Source organism: Bubalus bubalis, chromosome 3 (assembly GCF_019923935.1).
Source record: "Bubalus bubalis isolate 160015118507 breed Murrah chromosome 3, NDDB_SH_1, whole genome shotgun sequence".
Classification (NCBI taxonomy): Eukaryota; Metazoa; Chordata; class Mammalia; order Artiodactyla; family Bovidae; genus Bubalus; species Bubalus bubalis.
Window position 1 is genome coordinate 84,321,042 of NC_059159.1, and position 15,642 is coordinate 84,336,683.

Genomic DNA, 15,642 nt, shown 5'->3' on the forward strand with positions numbered 1-15,642 from the left:
CGACAGAGGATGAGATGGCTGGATGGCATCACCAACTTGATGGATGTGAGTTTGAGTGAACTCCGGGAGATGGTGATGGACAGGGAGGCGTGGTGTGCTGCGATTCATGGGGTCACAAAGAGTCGGACACGACTGAGTGACTGAACTGAACTGAACTGAATATAAACCACATTTCCGAAGTCTCATTCATCTTTTGGAGAAGGCAATGGCACCCTACTCCAGTACTCTTGCCTGGAAAATCCTATGGACGGAGGAGCCTGGTGGGCTGCCGTCAATGAGGTCACACAGAGTCGGACACGACTGAAGTGACTTAGCAGCACTCATCTTTTTTTTTTTAATTCCACTACCCATGAACAGAAGGTAATGCTGGGAAATTAGTCCAGCCCTCTCTTTATTGTCAGATCCTGCTCTATTTCTTATCTCTTGAGATACTTATCTTGTCTTTGAGCAAGGCTATGTCTTTTTAATTTCTAAATAACTGTATTTTAAATCTATCACTGCTATGTATATTCAACAAGAAGGGTAAAATGGTTTAAACTGTGAATTCATAATTGCTTTTTGACAAGATGTTAAGACATACCATTTTTAAGTCAAAGTAATCTTACTGTAATAAAACTCCCAGTGTGTTCCACCCATGGAAATAATCATAGGTTTCTACATTTATCTATAAAGACTACAAGGATTAAAAATTATAGGACTTAATTTATCCTTATATTTTTGAAAGTATTAAGAGCATGTTAGAAAACAAATTTTTAAATCAAAGAATAAAATTATATGAACCAAAGCATCTGCTTTGGTTTTGAAAACCTAAAAATGACAAAAACTCAGCATTTCATCAGTCACCAAATTATATTATTTCCGATTATTTAATTTACTAATAGTAATATTTTCTACATGGAGGTAAAATTATATGTGTTGTGTGTGTATGTTTTGCTAAAACTGAGAGGAAAGAACACAATTATGGCTGGCAATTTTAACACCCCACTCTCAGCAATTCATGTGATTATCAGAATAATAATAAAGGAAGAATAAAGAAGAACTAGACAACACAACCAACCAACAGTATCTGATTGACATATACAGAACATGTCACTAAACAGCACAGAGCACACATGTCTTTCAGGCACCCATGGATGAGCACAAATATTATTTTTTAAAAAAACAACATTGAGCTGAAGCAACAGATAGATTTGGCCTGCAGAGATTTTGGCATTGACTACTCAATCATATTTTTATGACTGAAATAGGTGGGAAATATGGTAAAATCATACTTTATTTGTATATGTGGGAAAGCACTAACTCTGATGAAAGTCTTTCTTGAATCTCCATAATGGACACTCATGGCTCTTCAACAAATGTCTAATCTTGAACCTGTTATGAAAACTTAGGATGATCCCCTTGAGTAGTGACTCTGCTGTACTTCTAATAACTTAAACTATAAATCTTTCTCCTGGCTTAATCCAAGAGGACCTGAGCTAATTTACCAGGTGACTATACCCTGGGAAAAGATAAATAATAATTTTTTCAGTGTTTATTGGATAATGGCTATTCCCTTGGAAGCTAAACTGCTACTATGATCCACCAGGCTAGATAAGGTTTAAGGAAGAGGAATGAGATCTAATCATTATTGACATTTTGTTTCAAACCAGTCTTACATTACAGTAAATGTACCCATTTACCCAGTGTTTATTTCCTCAACTCTAGAAAGCACAATTGGTCAAGACATACCTAGCAACTGGGAGAATCCCCAAATTGGATCCCTGACCTACAATAATTAGGCTTCCTGTGTATTGAGGATGATTAAATAGGAAATTTCAAATGGAGCTCTTTAGAACTTACACCCCACTGAAGTAGTGAAACAAACATCCTGGAGAGATTGCCAAGGTTTGTATCCCCAGCAGAAGTTTAAAGGATTCTAGCACATCCCCTTTCAATTCATCTCTTTGGCCTATAGATAAGGCAGATGGATCTTGAGGAATGAGAGCACACTATTATAAAATTAGGTGCTTACTACAACTGCAGCTATATTTCCCGGTGTGTTTGCTTTGTTGGAGCAATTCAATACTGCCCCTTTTCTCCAGTTTGAGCTATTGATCTCAAAAATAGTTTTTCTCTGGAGTTGTTAAAGTCACCAGAAACAGCAGTAAACTTTAGTATCTCTCCTTAGGGCTCTACCAACCCTCCAACCATTTTCTATAGTTTAGTCCACTAGGAACTTGTTTGCTTCTCTATTCTACAGGACATCAAGCAAGCCAACAATATAAATAATATCATGCTGATTTGACCTGATGAGCAAAAGGTAGTATACACACTAAATATCTTATTAAGGTATATGCATGCCAGAGAATGGAAGAATAAACACCACAGAAAATCAGAGATACATTACATATGTGAAGTTTCTAGGCATCAGTGGTCTGGTGCCTATCAAAATTTCTCTTATCAAATGGTGAATGTGTTTCTGCATCTGATACCTGCTATCTCTGAGAAGTGGATCTCTAAATTTTGGTTGCAAAAAATAAATGATTTGGGCATCTTACTTTAACCTGTGTACCAAATTACCCAATAGGCTGTCAATTTGGGGTCCAGATCAAAAGGAGATTCTACAACAGAACCAAGCTTCTATTCAATCTGTCTTGCCACTTGGTTCACATGCTTGAAGTGCTTGAAGTGCCTATGACAGTTGGGGAACCTAAAGCAGAACCTTACAGATAAAACATAGTATATCTCTTTGGGATTCTGGAGAAAAATTATACTTTCTCAGCAGATTATTCTCAACTGAGAAATAGCTTCTAACACATTACTGGGTCCTGCCTGAGTGCAAACACTTACTACTGGTCATTAAATAATGATGTGCCCTGAAACACTCCTAATGAATAGGATGTTGTCTGCCCCAAAAGCTCACTGTAGCAGTATTCCATCAAGTGGAAGTAATAGTTAGGCTTTTCTCCACAAGTTTTGAAGTCACAAATAAGTTGTACAAAAAGTGGCCCAAACATCTATGGTTCACGTACTCCTGCCGTACTGCCTCCTCTCTTTTTCTGTAATGTGAAGTTGTCTATGAAAACAGAATGAGAAAGCACAATTTGATCTTTAATCACAGACAATTCCCCACACTATCGTGACAGTAGCTGACGTGGACAGCTGCACTGCACGTGTGGCCCTGAAAGACCCTGAAAGTGGTAAAAAAAAAAAAAAAAAAAAAAAAAAGCTTTTCAATGGGCAGAACTTCAAGCTTTCATACTGCCTGGAAGTAGAGGTGAATAGAGGTATAAATCTAAAATGAGTCATGAGCAGTGACTAACAGTTTGGCTGAATGGCCAGAAGCTTGGAAGAAACATGAAGATATATGATCTACAGAAGATGTATGTGGAAAGACCTCTCCAAATGCGTATGGATAAGAGAACAATTTTGTCCCAAACAAATATTCACCAAACAGCAACCTTAGAGGAAGAGACCTTAATAAACATATACACAAGGTAACTCATTCTTTTCCCATTCTTTTATTCCCATAATTGCTCAATTGGCTCATGAAGACAATAATTACATAGAAATATGGAGCTTATGTATGGACTTAGCAAAATGGATTTCTACTCATCGAGGCCAATTTGGCTCAAGTCATTGCTGAGTACCCAACCTGCCAAGAGCAAAGATCAACACTGAGCCCTAAAATGGCCATTCCCTGGGGAACTAGCCAGACACCTGGTAGCAAGTTTGTTACACTGAATCACTCCCATCATTGAAGGAGTAGCTCTTTGTTCTCACTGGAAAAGACATGGTTTTGCCTTTCCTACCCTAGTGTTTCTGCTTAAATCACCATCTGTGGGCTTACAGAATGCCATACTCATCTTCACAGTATTCCATACAACATTGCTTCTGACAAAAAAATAAAAAAGACAAAAAACAATTTTATAGCAAGTGAAGTGCAACATTGGTCTCAGTCTCATGCACTTCTCTAGTGTCATTATGTTCCCCTCATCCTGAAACAGCTGGCCTAATAAAATTATGGAATGGCCTTTGGAAGACTCAGTTATGACACCAGCTGGTGATAGCACTTTATGGGGCTGAAATAATGTCATCCAGGATGCAAGAAATGCTTTGAATAAGCTATAAATATGTAGTGATGTTTTTCCTATACTCAGAATTTAGGAGTTTAGGAACCATAGGGCAGATATGGAAACAGCTCCTCTCACATTAACAATAATGATGCAAAAGCAACATTTTCATTTCCTTTCCCTATAACTTTTTGGGGGTTTAGAAGTTGTACTTCCAAAAGGAGAAATGATTCCACCAAAGAATACAGCATTGTACTGGAACCTAAGACTACCACTGGCTACTCTGGGCACCTCATAACACTGACACAAGAAAGGGTGAGGAAAATATTTCCAGAATGCAGGAGATCCTCCAGAGTATCGCTTAGTCTTCCCATATTCTGTGGTAAAAGTTAATGGAAAGCTAGAACAACCCAATAAAGACAGGACTATAACAACAGACAGGAATAAAGATTTCGGTAATCTCAACAAATAAGGAAACACGACTGACTTACACACTAGCAGAGTAGACAGAATATGAAATGGAGAATGGGCAAAGTTATAAATATTACTGATGTCATGACTAGTTGAAAACATGAGGGCACTGATAGGAGCATTTATTTCTTCCTTGCTTCTAAGTGACCCCCATTTCCTTATTGTAACATAAGATTTACTAATAGTGGTTATAACAATACCTCAGAATGATAGGATATTTAAGGGGGGTTCTGACTCAGTCAGAAGAGGAATGAGCATCCCTCAAACATGGGTAAATCACTTTGTATTCTCTCTTATGAAGGGACATACATGTTTTCATTGAACAAAGAATCAATTTTAGGTGAAATAATGAATTACGTTTTACCTTTATTGGGAAGTAAATATGGTTAGTAAAAGTGAGTATGAATGCCATATTGACAAGGAGTGCACTGGACTGCTGGACTTGCTGATCACCTGTAGTTTCAGGTCCATCACCTGGTACCTGCTTCCAGACCCACAGAATTAGAAGCTGTGCAGAGGCATTAACTTCCTTTATACCTCCTTCACAACACCTTTCCTTGGAACCATCTGAGTGACTTGACATGCTAGATCTCACAGATTTCCTGAAAATTTCTACTTCTCTTGAAAGACCATTTGTCTACCCATACCAACACTTGGCAGATTAGTTAGTAACTCTCTGATCTGCCTATTTCCCTCTACCAAACTTTATCTTCCCAGCTCCTTATGTACGTATTCAGTCGAATTTCTAAAATACCTCCCTAATTTATAAAATAACTTTATATTTTATAATATAAAATAACTCCCTACTGGTACTCTTTTCCTGGTTGAATACTGACTGATAAATGTAGCATAAACATAAAACTCATTTGCTGCTCATTTACTCCATATATCCCGCAAAACAATAAAAAAAAAAAAAAAACCATGTACAGTAATATGTGTATACCTGTGGCGGATTCATTTCAATATTTGGCAAAACTAATACAATATTGTAAAGTTTAAAAATAAAATAAAATTAAAAAAAAAAGAATGGCTCACCTATGAAATCAACAATCAAACAGCAACAAACAAACTGGACCTAACATTGTTTATTTCTCTAGTGATGTCTGCCTTTGGGGTTCCAGGTTCACTAGAAGTGGATTAAATGCAATTACAGTATCCTTCTTCACGTTCCTCTAAATTCTCTATGTAACTTTTGCCTTCTATTCACCTTACAGTCATTTTTGTTATATGCTAGTTCTTTAAACATTTTCATTTCTCCTACTTTTAAAAATATTTCTTATAGAACCCTACATTCCCACCATAGTCATTTAGTATCTTATGCCTCTTTGCTTATATCCCAAGTTTTAGAATCACTCTTCATATATGGCACTCAGAACTGAACACATTACTTAAGCTAATATCTGAAGAACTCATATTTCAGAGTACATGGAACCATCATCTCCCTCCTTTTACATACATTTTTCCTATTAATGTAACCTAAATATCAACTGAACTTTTAGAACAGCCATGTTACATGGTAATCTCACAGTAAAACCAATAAATAACATTACTTTTTTTCTCAAAAACTTGTTGCAAACTCAGGTCTCTCTTTCTTCTTATCTATGTGTGTACAGTTGATTTTTTTAACCCTAAGATCTTGAATGTTATATCAACTCACTGCAATAGGAGTTACAGTCTAAGAATCAATCATTTAAAATTTGATTCTGTCAACTGAAAAATCAGTTGCCATTCACAGATGAGTGTGGTCCATGAATAAGATAACAATGAATTGTATATCTTTATTTCTTCATCTGCCAGAAGTTTTATAAAAGGTCAAGGACAGGATTCTAAAACATTTGCTGCTTGACTCAGATTTTTCTAGTCAACAATCTTTGGCACACTTGCTCAACTCTCTTTATATTTCCTGCTAACTATAAACATCTAGTCCATTGTTTATTGAACTTGTTGCTAGGATGGATGTTAACATTGGATATTTTTAAAAAACATTTTGACATAGATGTTTTGAAAAGACCACATTTGTGTACCTATTTTAAAACTATTAATGTTCTCATGAGACGACATCATGTGGTCATTTTGACTTACGGATACTGTGACACAGTCTTGAGAAATTAAAATGCCATTTTTTAAATTACCAGTTAGGTAAAAATGAGAAATAGACATCGCTATAGTTCTTATACTTGTCATCCTATTTTCCCCGAACCCTTCATCATTAGCATGGAGTTCAGAAAGGGGAAATGACAATGAATTTTTCTCATTTGAGAAATATTTAGTAAGCAAAAACCAACAAAGGGTATTTTAATGTTTGGCACAGTTGCTCTGAAGTGTTACATCAAAACAGCTTAAATTTTACAGGACATGATGCCAAATAATTAAAGGTATAGCTTTGCAGTGGAGGCATCAATAATGAGATTATTTGGAGATGTGTGGGGATGGGAAGAATGAATCTGAGTGAGATCCTTTCTCCTAAAGGATGAGCATCTATGCTTAAGAATCAGGCTGCCCTGAGTAGACCTTTGACTTTATGAAGCTGATGATGCTTCATCTCCTCTTGTGCTTGCCAGCATAATTCTATTTACACAGTACATAAGCTTCTCTTGTATTGTGCAGGCTTTTTAATTTCAAAGACAAATAAATGTCTAAGGAACATGCATTTTAAAAAAGAGTTGAATGGATAGGTCACTTTGTAAATAATTTTTTTAGTTCCAAGTTCACAGACAGGAATCTCTAGAAGGGAAGGTCTTAAAATCCCCAGCATCTTTTTGGTTCAGCAGAAGTTGAAGGGAAAAATAGCAGATTTTACTCACTTGCTCTTCAGTTGTTCCCCTAACTAATCCATTTTCACAGAATAGCTAGATGACAGCTTACACCATGAGGCCTACGCATTGAATCAGAGGAATCAACATGGAATAGGTATTCTCCTTCTTCCTTCCCATCCTTAATTAGTGATTTAGGAGTTCATACCTCAAGCTGCATGGATGAGCATAAACCTCAAGATTACACAGAACTCGCTGATGTACCAACACTGTCAAATACTGCCACCACTGGTTGGTGGGTTGGTTTTGTATACATGGGTAACAGTCTGTGAGCAGCTTAAGGGCAGGTCTCATATCTTGGCACCTCTTTATCCTCTGGTCTAGCACAATGCCTGGCACAAAGTAGGTGCTTAATAAATAGTTGTTGAATAAACTAGTATTTTTATCTTTCACTTAATTCAGTCAGTGCAAAACTTGAGCACCTATTTAAGTCCCAGAAACTCTAGGAAGCTGTGAGTGGACAAACAGGCATGAATCCTTCCTCAGACTTTATAGCCTAATTGAAACTGGTAAAGTAACTTCCACTCCTAACAACTGGCAATAGTATTTTAACATAAGGATGGGCAATACTATTGCCAAACCTCAATCTCCTCACATTCAAGTTAGTGGTTGGACAAAATATTCTGTAAGACTGTTTGAGTTCTAAACTTATTGTAAAGGGTAGGAAATGTATAAAGTACTATGTAAATTAACTTAAGTTTTAAAATTATAAAACAGTTTTAAAAATTTGAAAACTGTCCCTAATGGATGTTCTCCCCAGTTCAAAAGGCAAATGGATACATGCACATCATCACATAATCCACGTAAAGAATCCAGCAACTCTAGAACTCTTATGTTGTTGTATCAGACCTCTATTGTATAATGTAACTTCTTTGAGAGCACATTTTACATTCGGTATCCTCTATAGGATCTAGCACTTTTAAAATAACATTCAACAAATGAATTAATATAGTGGAAATACCTTAAAAATCACCAAGTATTCTAACCTGAATGGCATTTAGGAGATTCAAGAATCCCAAGAAATTGTATTCAAAACTATGTCTGTAAACCACTTTGCAGAGTTCTTTGGTTTTATCAGTCTCAAAGAGATCTACCATCCAAAATGGTTCCTTCATTTAGTATATATTAATTGAATATCAACTACTTGCCAAGCATTATACTATGATTTAGGCTTGGAATCTAAAACCTTTTTAATAAATAATGAATATTAACTGTATCAAATCTTTATAAGATCTGCTTTCTCACATTCATATCATTAAAAATAATGCATACTCTATTACACATTTACATCCTAAATCAGCATCAGATTCTATGCAGTTATTTAATATGATATTTGCTGGTAAAATATACTTTAGAAATATATTCTTATCTGGCTCAATGGAAAAGTCTAAAGATGACAGAACCAACAGAGCTTAAATGTATAATATACAGATAGTAAGATACACAAGTATATATAAATACACACATACACACACACATACACATAATTTAAGAAATCTTTAGTAAATAATGCTGTCAAATTCTTTTAACCATCTCTAATTCATCAACTATTTCACACCACAGCTGGATTTCCATTTATTCCTAACAACAGAATAGAGCTCCAATCCTTTAAAAGATAAATGATGACAAATAAAGAAAATTTCATAAAATTGTTTTGTTCTCAGGGACTTCCCACTGACTAAAATAAATAACTTTCAAATTCTCTAGATGGAGAACAAAAGTAATTTTAAAATCTCAAGAAAACCTTTAAAATTTAATGACAATTTTTCCCCTTGGAAATCTTTTATCCCTTCAATGCATTAAGCATTATCTATCTAGAGTCATTTAATATTCATATGAGCAGCTATTTAAGTTTTCTGAATAAAATGATTTTTACCTTTGAGAATGGCTGCCATAGTCCTGCCACAAACATATGGAAAAGGTTATTTCCCCAGATTAAAGCATAAGCGTAAAGATTTAAATCCTCATCCTCATTAGATGTTCATTTTATAATATGAAAATTCAATATAGCGTGATCCAAAATAACCATTTTCAAAAAATGGGTACATCATACTAATATTAGGAACCATTTGTATCTAATTTCTACACCATTCCAGCACTTAGCTGCAATTAGTGATAGTGGCCAGGAGATGGAGCATTCTCATTTCCTAAGATTTACTTCATAGACCTTTGTTTAACTCACAAAATGTTTCCTTTAAACAGAAATGTTTTATAAATGGCACTTATCACCAATGGTAGATAGGAATGAAAAACAAGGCATTCAGAAAAAAATAAGGACTTAAATGTCTCAACAGTTTTACTAACTACTAATCACTTATATGTGAATAAAATACTTTGAATACCTTTTATTTCTCCTGTGTACAAGAAGCAGAAGGAGGAAAAAAAGTTTAGAATACTACTTAGAATTACCTCAATTTTTCAATTCTTACTTCCGGCTCATTTTATATAATGCTAGACTGCTTCATAATGTATGTTATAATTATATGCTCCATTTTTTCAATGAACTAAAAACAAGTATAGTGTTAAATTAGGAATTTACAACCGATATCTTAAGGAGAAAATTCATTAAAGTAAAAATATTTCCTGAAATGGTTTTATTCAAGGCACACATGATGTTTAAATGTTTCTTTCACTTAATAAATGCTAAAGAAGAGTCTTTAGATCTCAAATCTATTATATTGCTTGTAAAAAAAAATAGCATTTTTAAAGACTGATACATAGAGAACACATTAATAGATGTGGGTATGTGGGTTATAGTGCATGCTTCTAGAAATACTCCAGAAAGGGACGTAGGCAGATGCATTACAGGTTGCTCTGATTTGGCCTGGAATACAGTCTGCCACCAGTTACTGAGTCTTTGATGGGAAGGTAAGAAGAATCCCTAATCATTCCTGAAAAGGCATAATCCAAAGCTGGCCTACAAGGCAATGCTGGTACCAACCCAGGAGTCAGATATGGAGACATGAAACCAGACAGCCCTCTCCCTGGAGAGGAATATGCCAGTCGAAATGGACTGATACCTAGTCTAGGATTTAAGCTATAGAGACTTGAATCACCTCCGTAAGAAGCAGAAGTGTGAAGGGGAGAGAAAGCTGATTTATTTCCTAGAGTTCCAAAACCAATTCCAGCTAAACTAAAATTCGAAACTCTTGGAAAAGCTGTGTTTTCCAATGCTCCTGAATTTGCTAGGTCCCTGGTGTCTGGTTTGTGTTCTTTTCCATTTAGGATCTCTTCAATAGCTTGGACCACATCCCCTTTGCAGAACTGCAGAATGCCTTCTAGCCTGCTGCGTCTGTAACTTGGGAAAATCTTGGTAAGGATATCAAGAGGATCTCTTGGTCTAGAGGACACAGTGGGATGGCTGGCTGTAGAATCAGTGAAGTCTTTGGCCCACTCACTTTCATTTCCTGATTCCAAATCAGAGGATGACAGGGACCTGGGACTCTCTTCCCCTCCTGACTGCTCCCCAGGATAAAGAGACTGAATGCTATCATCCTTGTTTGGGTTTTCTGAAATAGATGACCTGATGTTTTGTTTTCCAGCGACATCATTAGACTTAGGAGATGATCTCAGGGTAAATTGATGGGATTTAGACCCCAGTTCTTCTTGTCCACTCTGGCATGAGTCACATTTACTCTCCTTTTGTCCTGGGAAGAGGAAAAAAAGGAATGAAATAAAGGGAAAACTTCCAAGAACAAAGTACTGCCCAACTATAATTAATGCTGGATAAAATAACTTGTTTACTCATAGTATATTAATAATACTTATTATTCACTGTAAAAGACGTTAATGAACAAAAATTTTAAAATATCATTTGAAAATGCAGGTGTTGCAATAGTGAGAAAATGCAATTTATCATGTCATTTCAGGATCACAAAGTTCTATAATATACAAATGCTGTAGTTATTTAGGAATGAGAAAGTGAAATCTATTGTTACCCTCAAACGGTTAACACCAATATTTTACATTATTTGCCCCATTTAGCAATTCAAAATTTTCATAAATTTTACCCAAGTTTTGTTGTTATTCACATGAGGGCTTTTTTCCCACAGTGACAATATGCAAAAAGCACTAAATAAAACAATTGTTTAGATAAGAAACCAGAAAAAAAGAACAATCTTACTATTAAAATGAATATTCTATTTAATCACTAATGCTAAATTTCAAAAACTGGCTTTTCACTCACATTTCAGGTTCCAAATAAGGTTCCTGAATAATGTGAAAAAAATAGCAGAATTTTTCACTTCCTTTCAAATCTAAACCAATAATGACAACTGCTATACCAATCTCAAATCATATCAGAGCTTGTATATCTCATTTTATGTGAGACACAATAGAGAGTTGATATTTTTCATAATCCTCTGTAAAATATGTACTTTCTCATTAAATCTCTAGGGAATATCAGTAAATGAGTTTATAATCAAATTGTTTCTAAAAGAAAATAATTTACAGCACTCTTCACTATTGGAATCTGCATATACTTTCAAAGTATCTTGTAAAAAATATTAGTCATTTGCCTTAACTCACAACTCCCTTTCAATATTAAGGGAAATGTTCCGAAAACAGTTTCACAGAAAAATTTGATTTTCTATCTCAATATGTTGAGCATATGAATATTAATAAAACAAGACTATCTTTAAATACTTTTTGCAAGGCTAATGCCAGGAAAACAATAATAAATATTTTTATTTTGATTTACATTTACTCTTAATCTATAGATGGAGTTTCTCTATTTCCATTAGAAAGTGTAAACTGTCAATGAGGTATTCAGTTTTACTGTCAAACTTTCTTCGAACAAGATTTATGAACTAACAAAACACATATAGCAATGATTTGCAACGCTCCTATGTTTTCTCAAAGAGCAGTCCTATATTCTAAGCAAATATCTACAGTTTGCTTTATAAAATTAAATGTGTACAATTTAACACATTGAGAATGAAAATGCTGTCATTACGTCAAACATGACAAAAAAAGTGTTGCTTCTGCAAAATCACAAAGACTCTAGAATTTTCACCTTTAAATAAAACAATAAATGTCATCTAATGATATAGAGATAGATCAGCCTTGGTCTGCCACTCCATTTTATTTATAAATATGATTCACTACATATGACCCCTTGAACGTGCAAGGTATCACAGTTTCATCTCTATAGTAATTTTCATCTCTATAGTAATTTATGCATAAAACACAATATAATGTAATGAAATACTGATGGCATCAGACTGTCTAGAAAATAAGCGTCTTTAAAATACTGCAATATTGTTATGTCATCTCTTTTCTCTCAACTCCTGTAGCTGGTTTTTATCATTGTATGCTATGTATTATACTGTAGTTTTAGGACACATATAATTTTCCTTCTTTTGATTATAATATTCTTTTGTGTAGGAAAATCTTATTCACCTCTGAACCACTGTTTGTTTAATGAATAAATACACTAGTTTACTACAGTTCATGGATATTGTATAAGAGAAGGTAGTCAATTTAGAAGTGTCTTTTCAAAAAAAAGAGGTCAACTGAGGCAAACAATAAAATAAAATAAATGATCTATAAAACATCACCCCCTCAAAAAAAATCACATAAGTCAATGCCTAGCAGAAGGTTGACAGTCAGATCTCATTGTCAATTTAGCTTGCAGAATTTTAATTTTTGCTTCTTTTTATAGCAGTTTTGCTTAACAACTTTATTCTTCAGCCCTCCTTGATTTTTGATGAGAAATGTTTAAACTACATTTTGTCCACTGACACAAACTAGAACATGGACAAAAAGTGACACAGGTGAAAACAAAATCATATATGTCTTATTTAAATAGAGAGTCTTTTTTCAAAAGTAAATGCTGTGATCTGTTAAGAGCTGCAATTTTCACAATTCAGAGAAGTTTTCTAATTAATAACTTAATACATCATTATATTTTAATTTCATATGACTCAACCTATCTTGGATTTATACAAAAACACCAAAATGACACTTTCGTGCAAGAATGACCTACTGTAGAATTATGAAATTTGCTAAAATACAGTAAGATTTATGTTAGCATGAAAGGTTAATTTGGGATAACCCTAGTCAAAAAAAGAAATCTTTTTACCTGACACAGAGGGTGAAGGCAGTTTGCAGTCAATAAGAGAAAAAAATTAAAACTTATTGGATAAGAAATCTCTAAGGTTAAAATCCCCAAAGATATGAAATTCTTGGACTTTGAAATTCATATCAATGGTTTTACAAACCTAAATTTAGAAAACCTAAATTTCTTTCCTATGAGAAGAGGTAAAACTTGAAACATTAGTTTTCTACACTATTGGAGGCTAAAAAGCAGCTGAAGAAATGAGGTGGAACGCTTAAAATTTTTTAAAGAGTAAAAATGCTTTGGTAGATTTCAGTCTCCTCCCCACTTCTAGTTGGTCTGTCCCACAGGTAAAGACTGTACTCCCAACCACAAGTGAGTTTTCCATGCAAGATCACCATTAACTCTGGTTTTACAGCTAAAAAGAATACAGAGCAAGCTCAAAATGCAGTTTCTTTCACTAAGTTTTTCACTCAATCTTTGCTCTAAGTTCGTCTCCTCTCGCAGGGAAATTTGGGCACAAACTGCATTCCTAGAATGAGTTCCTCAACTGATCACTGGCACTTCATTTTTTCATTTATCCTATCACATAAGGGGACAGAAAGCCCTAAGGAAGTGAATGTGGTAAGTCTCTAAGCAGCTTCCCAGAACCTAAATGCTTCTTTTACGTTCTTTCTCGCCCTCCTCCATGCCATGGCTGCTTATTTCAAAGATTTTTTCCCTCCTCCAAAACAAGCATTTTTCTTTTGCAAAGAGCAAATGTAAGATCTACTCACCTTGTTTTGCCTCTATATAATCTGGCTGGAAAATTTCGAAAACAGGGGTCGCCAGACCACTAGCCTGTCTCGAGGCACTCAGTCCCAGAGCAGTCACCGTCGCAGGTCCGCTCGAGGTCGTCTGGGAAGTCTCCGTTCTGCTGCAGCCTCCGGATGACCGACCCCCTGGCCCTGAGGGTCCAGGGTACAGAAGCCTTTGCAGCCCCCGAGCCTCGCTCTCCTCTTGGGCCTGCTGTCTGCGCAGCGCCACCTGTGCGGCCATGACACGCTGGCGCTCGGCGATCAGGGTGCACTTGGCACACGCGCAGTCCCGCCAGCGACAGAAGCGCTTGTGGCCCTTGAGGGCTGACACCACTCCGTGGTTGCGACAACGGGCGCACTTGGGTGTCCGTGGGTAGCCACCGGCCACAGCGCCCACCCCCCTTTCCAGTTCGGCAGGCGGCGGGTAACCTCCGCTTCCCGCGCTGGAGGCTGCCCTCAGAAAGAGGCTGGACGGGCGCAGGAAAGTTGGAGGAACAGGTATCCCCGGGGGTACCGGTAACGCCGGAGACTGGGGCGGAGGGGCAGCTACCACCAGTCCCGGGGCCAGGTGGAGTGGGCCGCTGCGGCTGCGGTCTCTACTGCCACACTGTGACTGCTCCATTTCCGAGAAGTGTCTGGTGAGGGAGGAGTCGCAACAGACGAGTGCGCTGTCCACAGCTAACCCTGTGAGATGCGGGAGCCAGGAGGGCCCGCCTTGGTCCCTCTGCCTACTACCCCCACACCGAAAAAGTCTGACACAATTCCCTCGATGAACTGGGGATAACCGCTTCCCAGAGCTGGAGACTCTAAGAGGCGCAGAACTCCACTGAGCCTCTTAGAGTCCCAGGGCGCTAAGTTAATGCCTTGTTCTCCGCGCGCCTTCGCCTTCGGAAGCAAGAGAAGGCAAGACTGCAGAGGCTACCCCGCCCACTGGATCTACTGGCCAAGGGCTAAAACTGGGGAGGGAGGGCCGCGGCGGGACCTGACCGTCTGGGAGGAGGGGCGGTGGGAGACACAAGAAATTGCCCCTTCACACACACACAAAAGCCCTTTTCTCCCACTTGCTTCTCCATGAATTCCTCAATGTATTTTTTTTTTTTTTTGTAAGATAATCTTCTCTCCCTTCCCATGCCTCTTTGTCCTTCGTAAATTAAGCAAGATTTGAAGTTCTTTCCCCAGTTCCTAGCTCCTCCTACGAAAGTCTGAAGATTTGAACATGGAGTTCTCCATTTCTTTCCTTTTCCCAGATGAAGTGTTTAAGATGGTGTGTGTGCTCAGTCGCTCAGTCGTGTCCGACTTTTTGCGACCCCATGGATTGTATAGCCTGCCAGGCTCCCCTGCCCTTTGTATTTTCCAGGCAAGAATACTGGAATGGGTTGTCATTTCCTTCTCCAGCTTAGATTGGTAGCACGGTCAAAATTAATGAGAAAGCACAAACAAGCTGCAAATAT

The 15,642-nt window shown here is 36.9% G+C and overlaps 1 protein-coding gene across 1 annotated transcript; it reads right to left on the reverse strand.

The window, feature by feature from the left end:
* Window positions 1-817: 817 nt before the first annotated feature.
* On the reverse strand, window positions 818-15,299 carry DMRTA1 (DMRT like family A1). Its single transcript, XM_006067057.4, has 2 exons — window positions 14,171-15,299; window positions 818-10,983 (listed from the first exon to the last, which is right to left on the reverse strand). The coding sequence occupies exons 1-2, from the start codon at window positions 14,811-14,813 to the stop codon at window positions 10,139-10,141; spliced, it is 1,488 nt and encodes a 495-aa protein (XP_006067119.4). The 5' UTR covers window positions 14,814-15,299; the 3' UTR covers window positions 818-10,138.
* Between the last annotated feature and the right edge of the window lie 343 nt (window positions 15,300-15,642).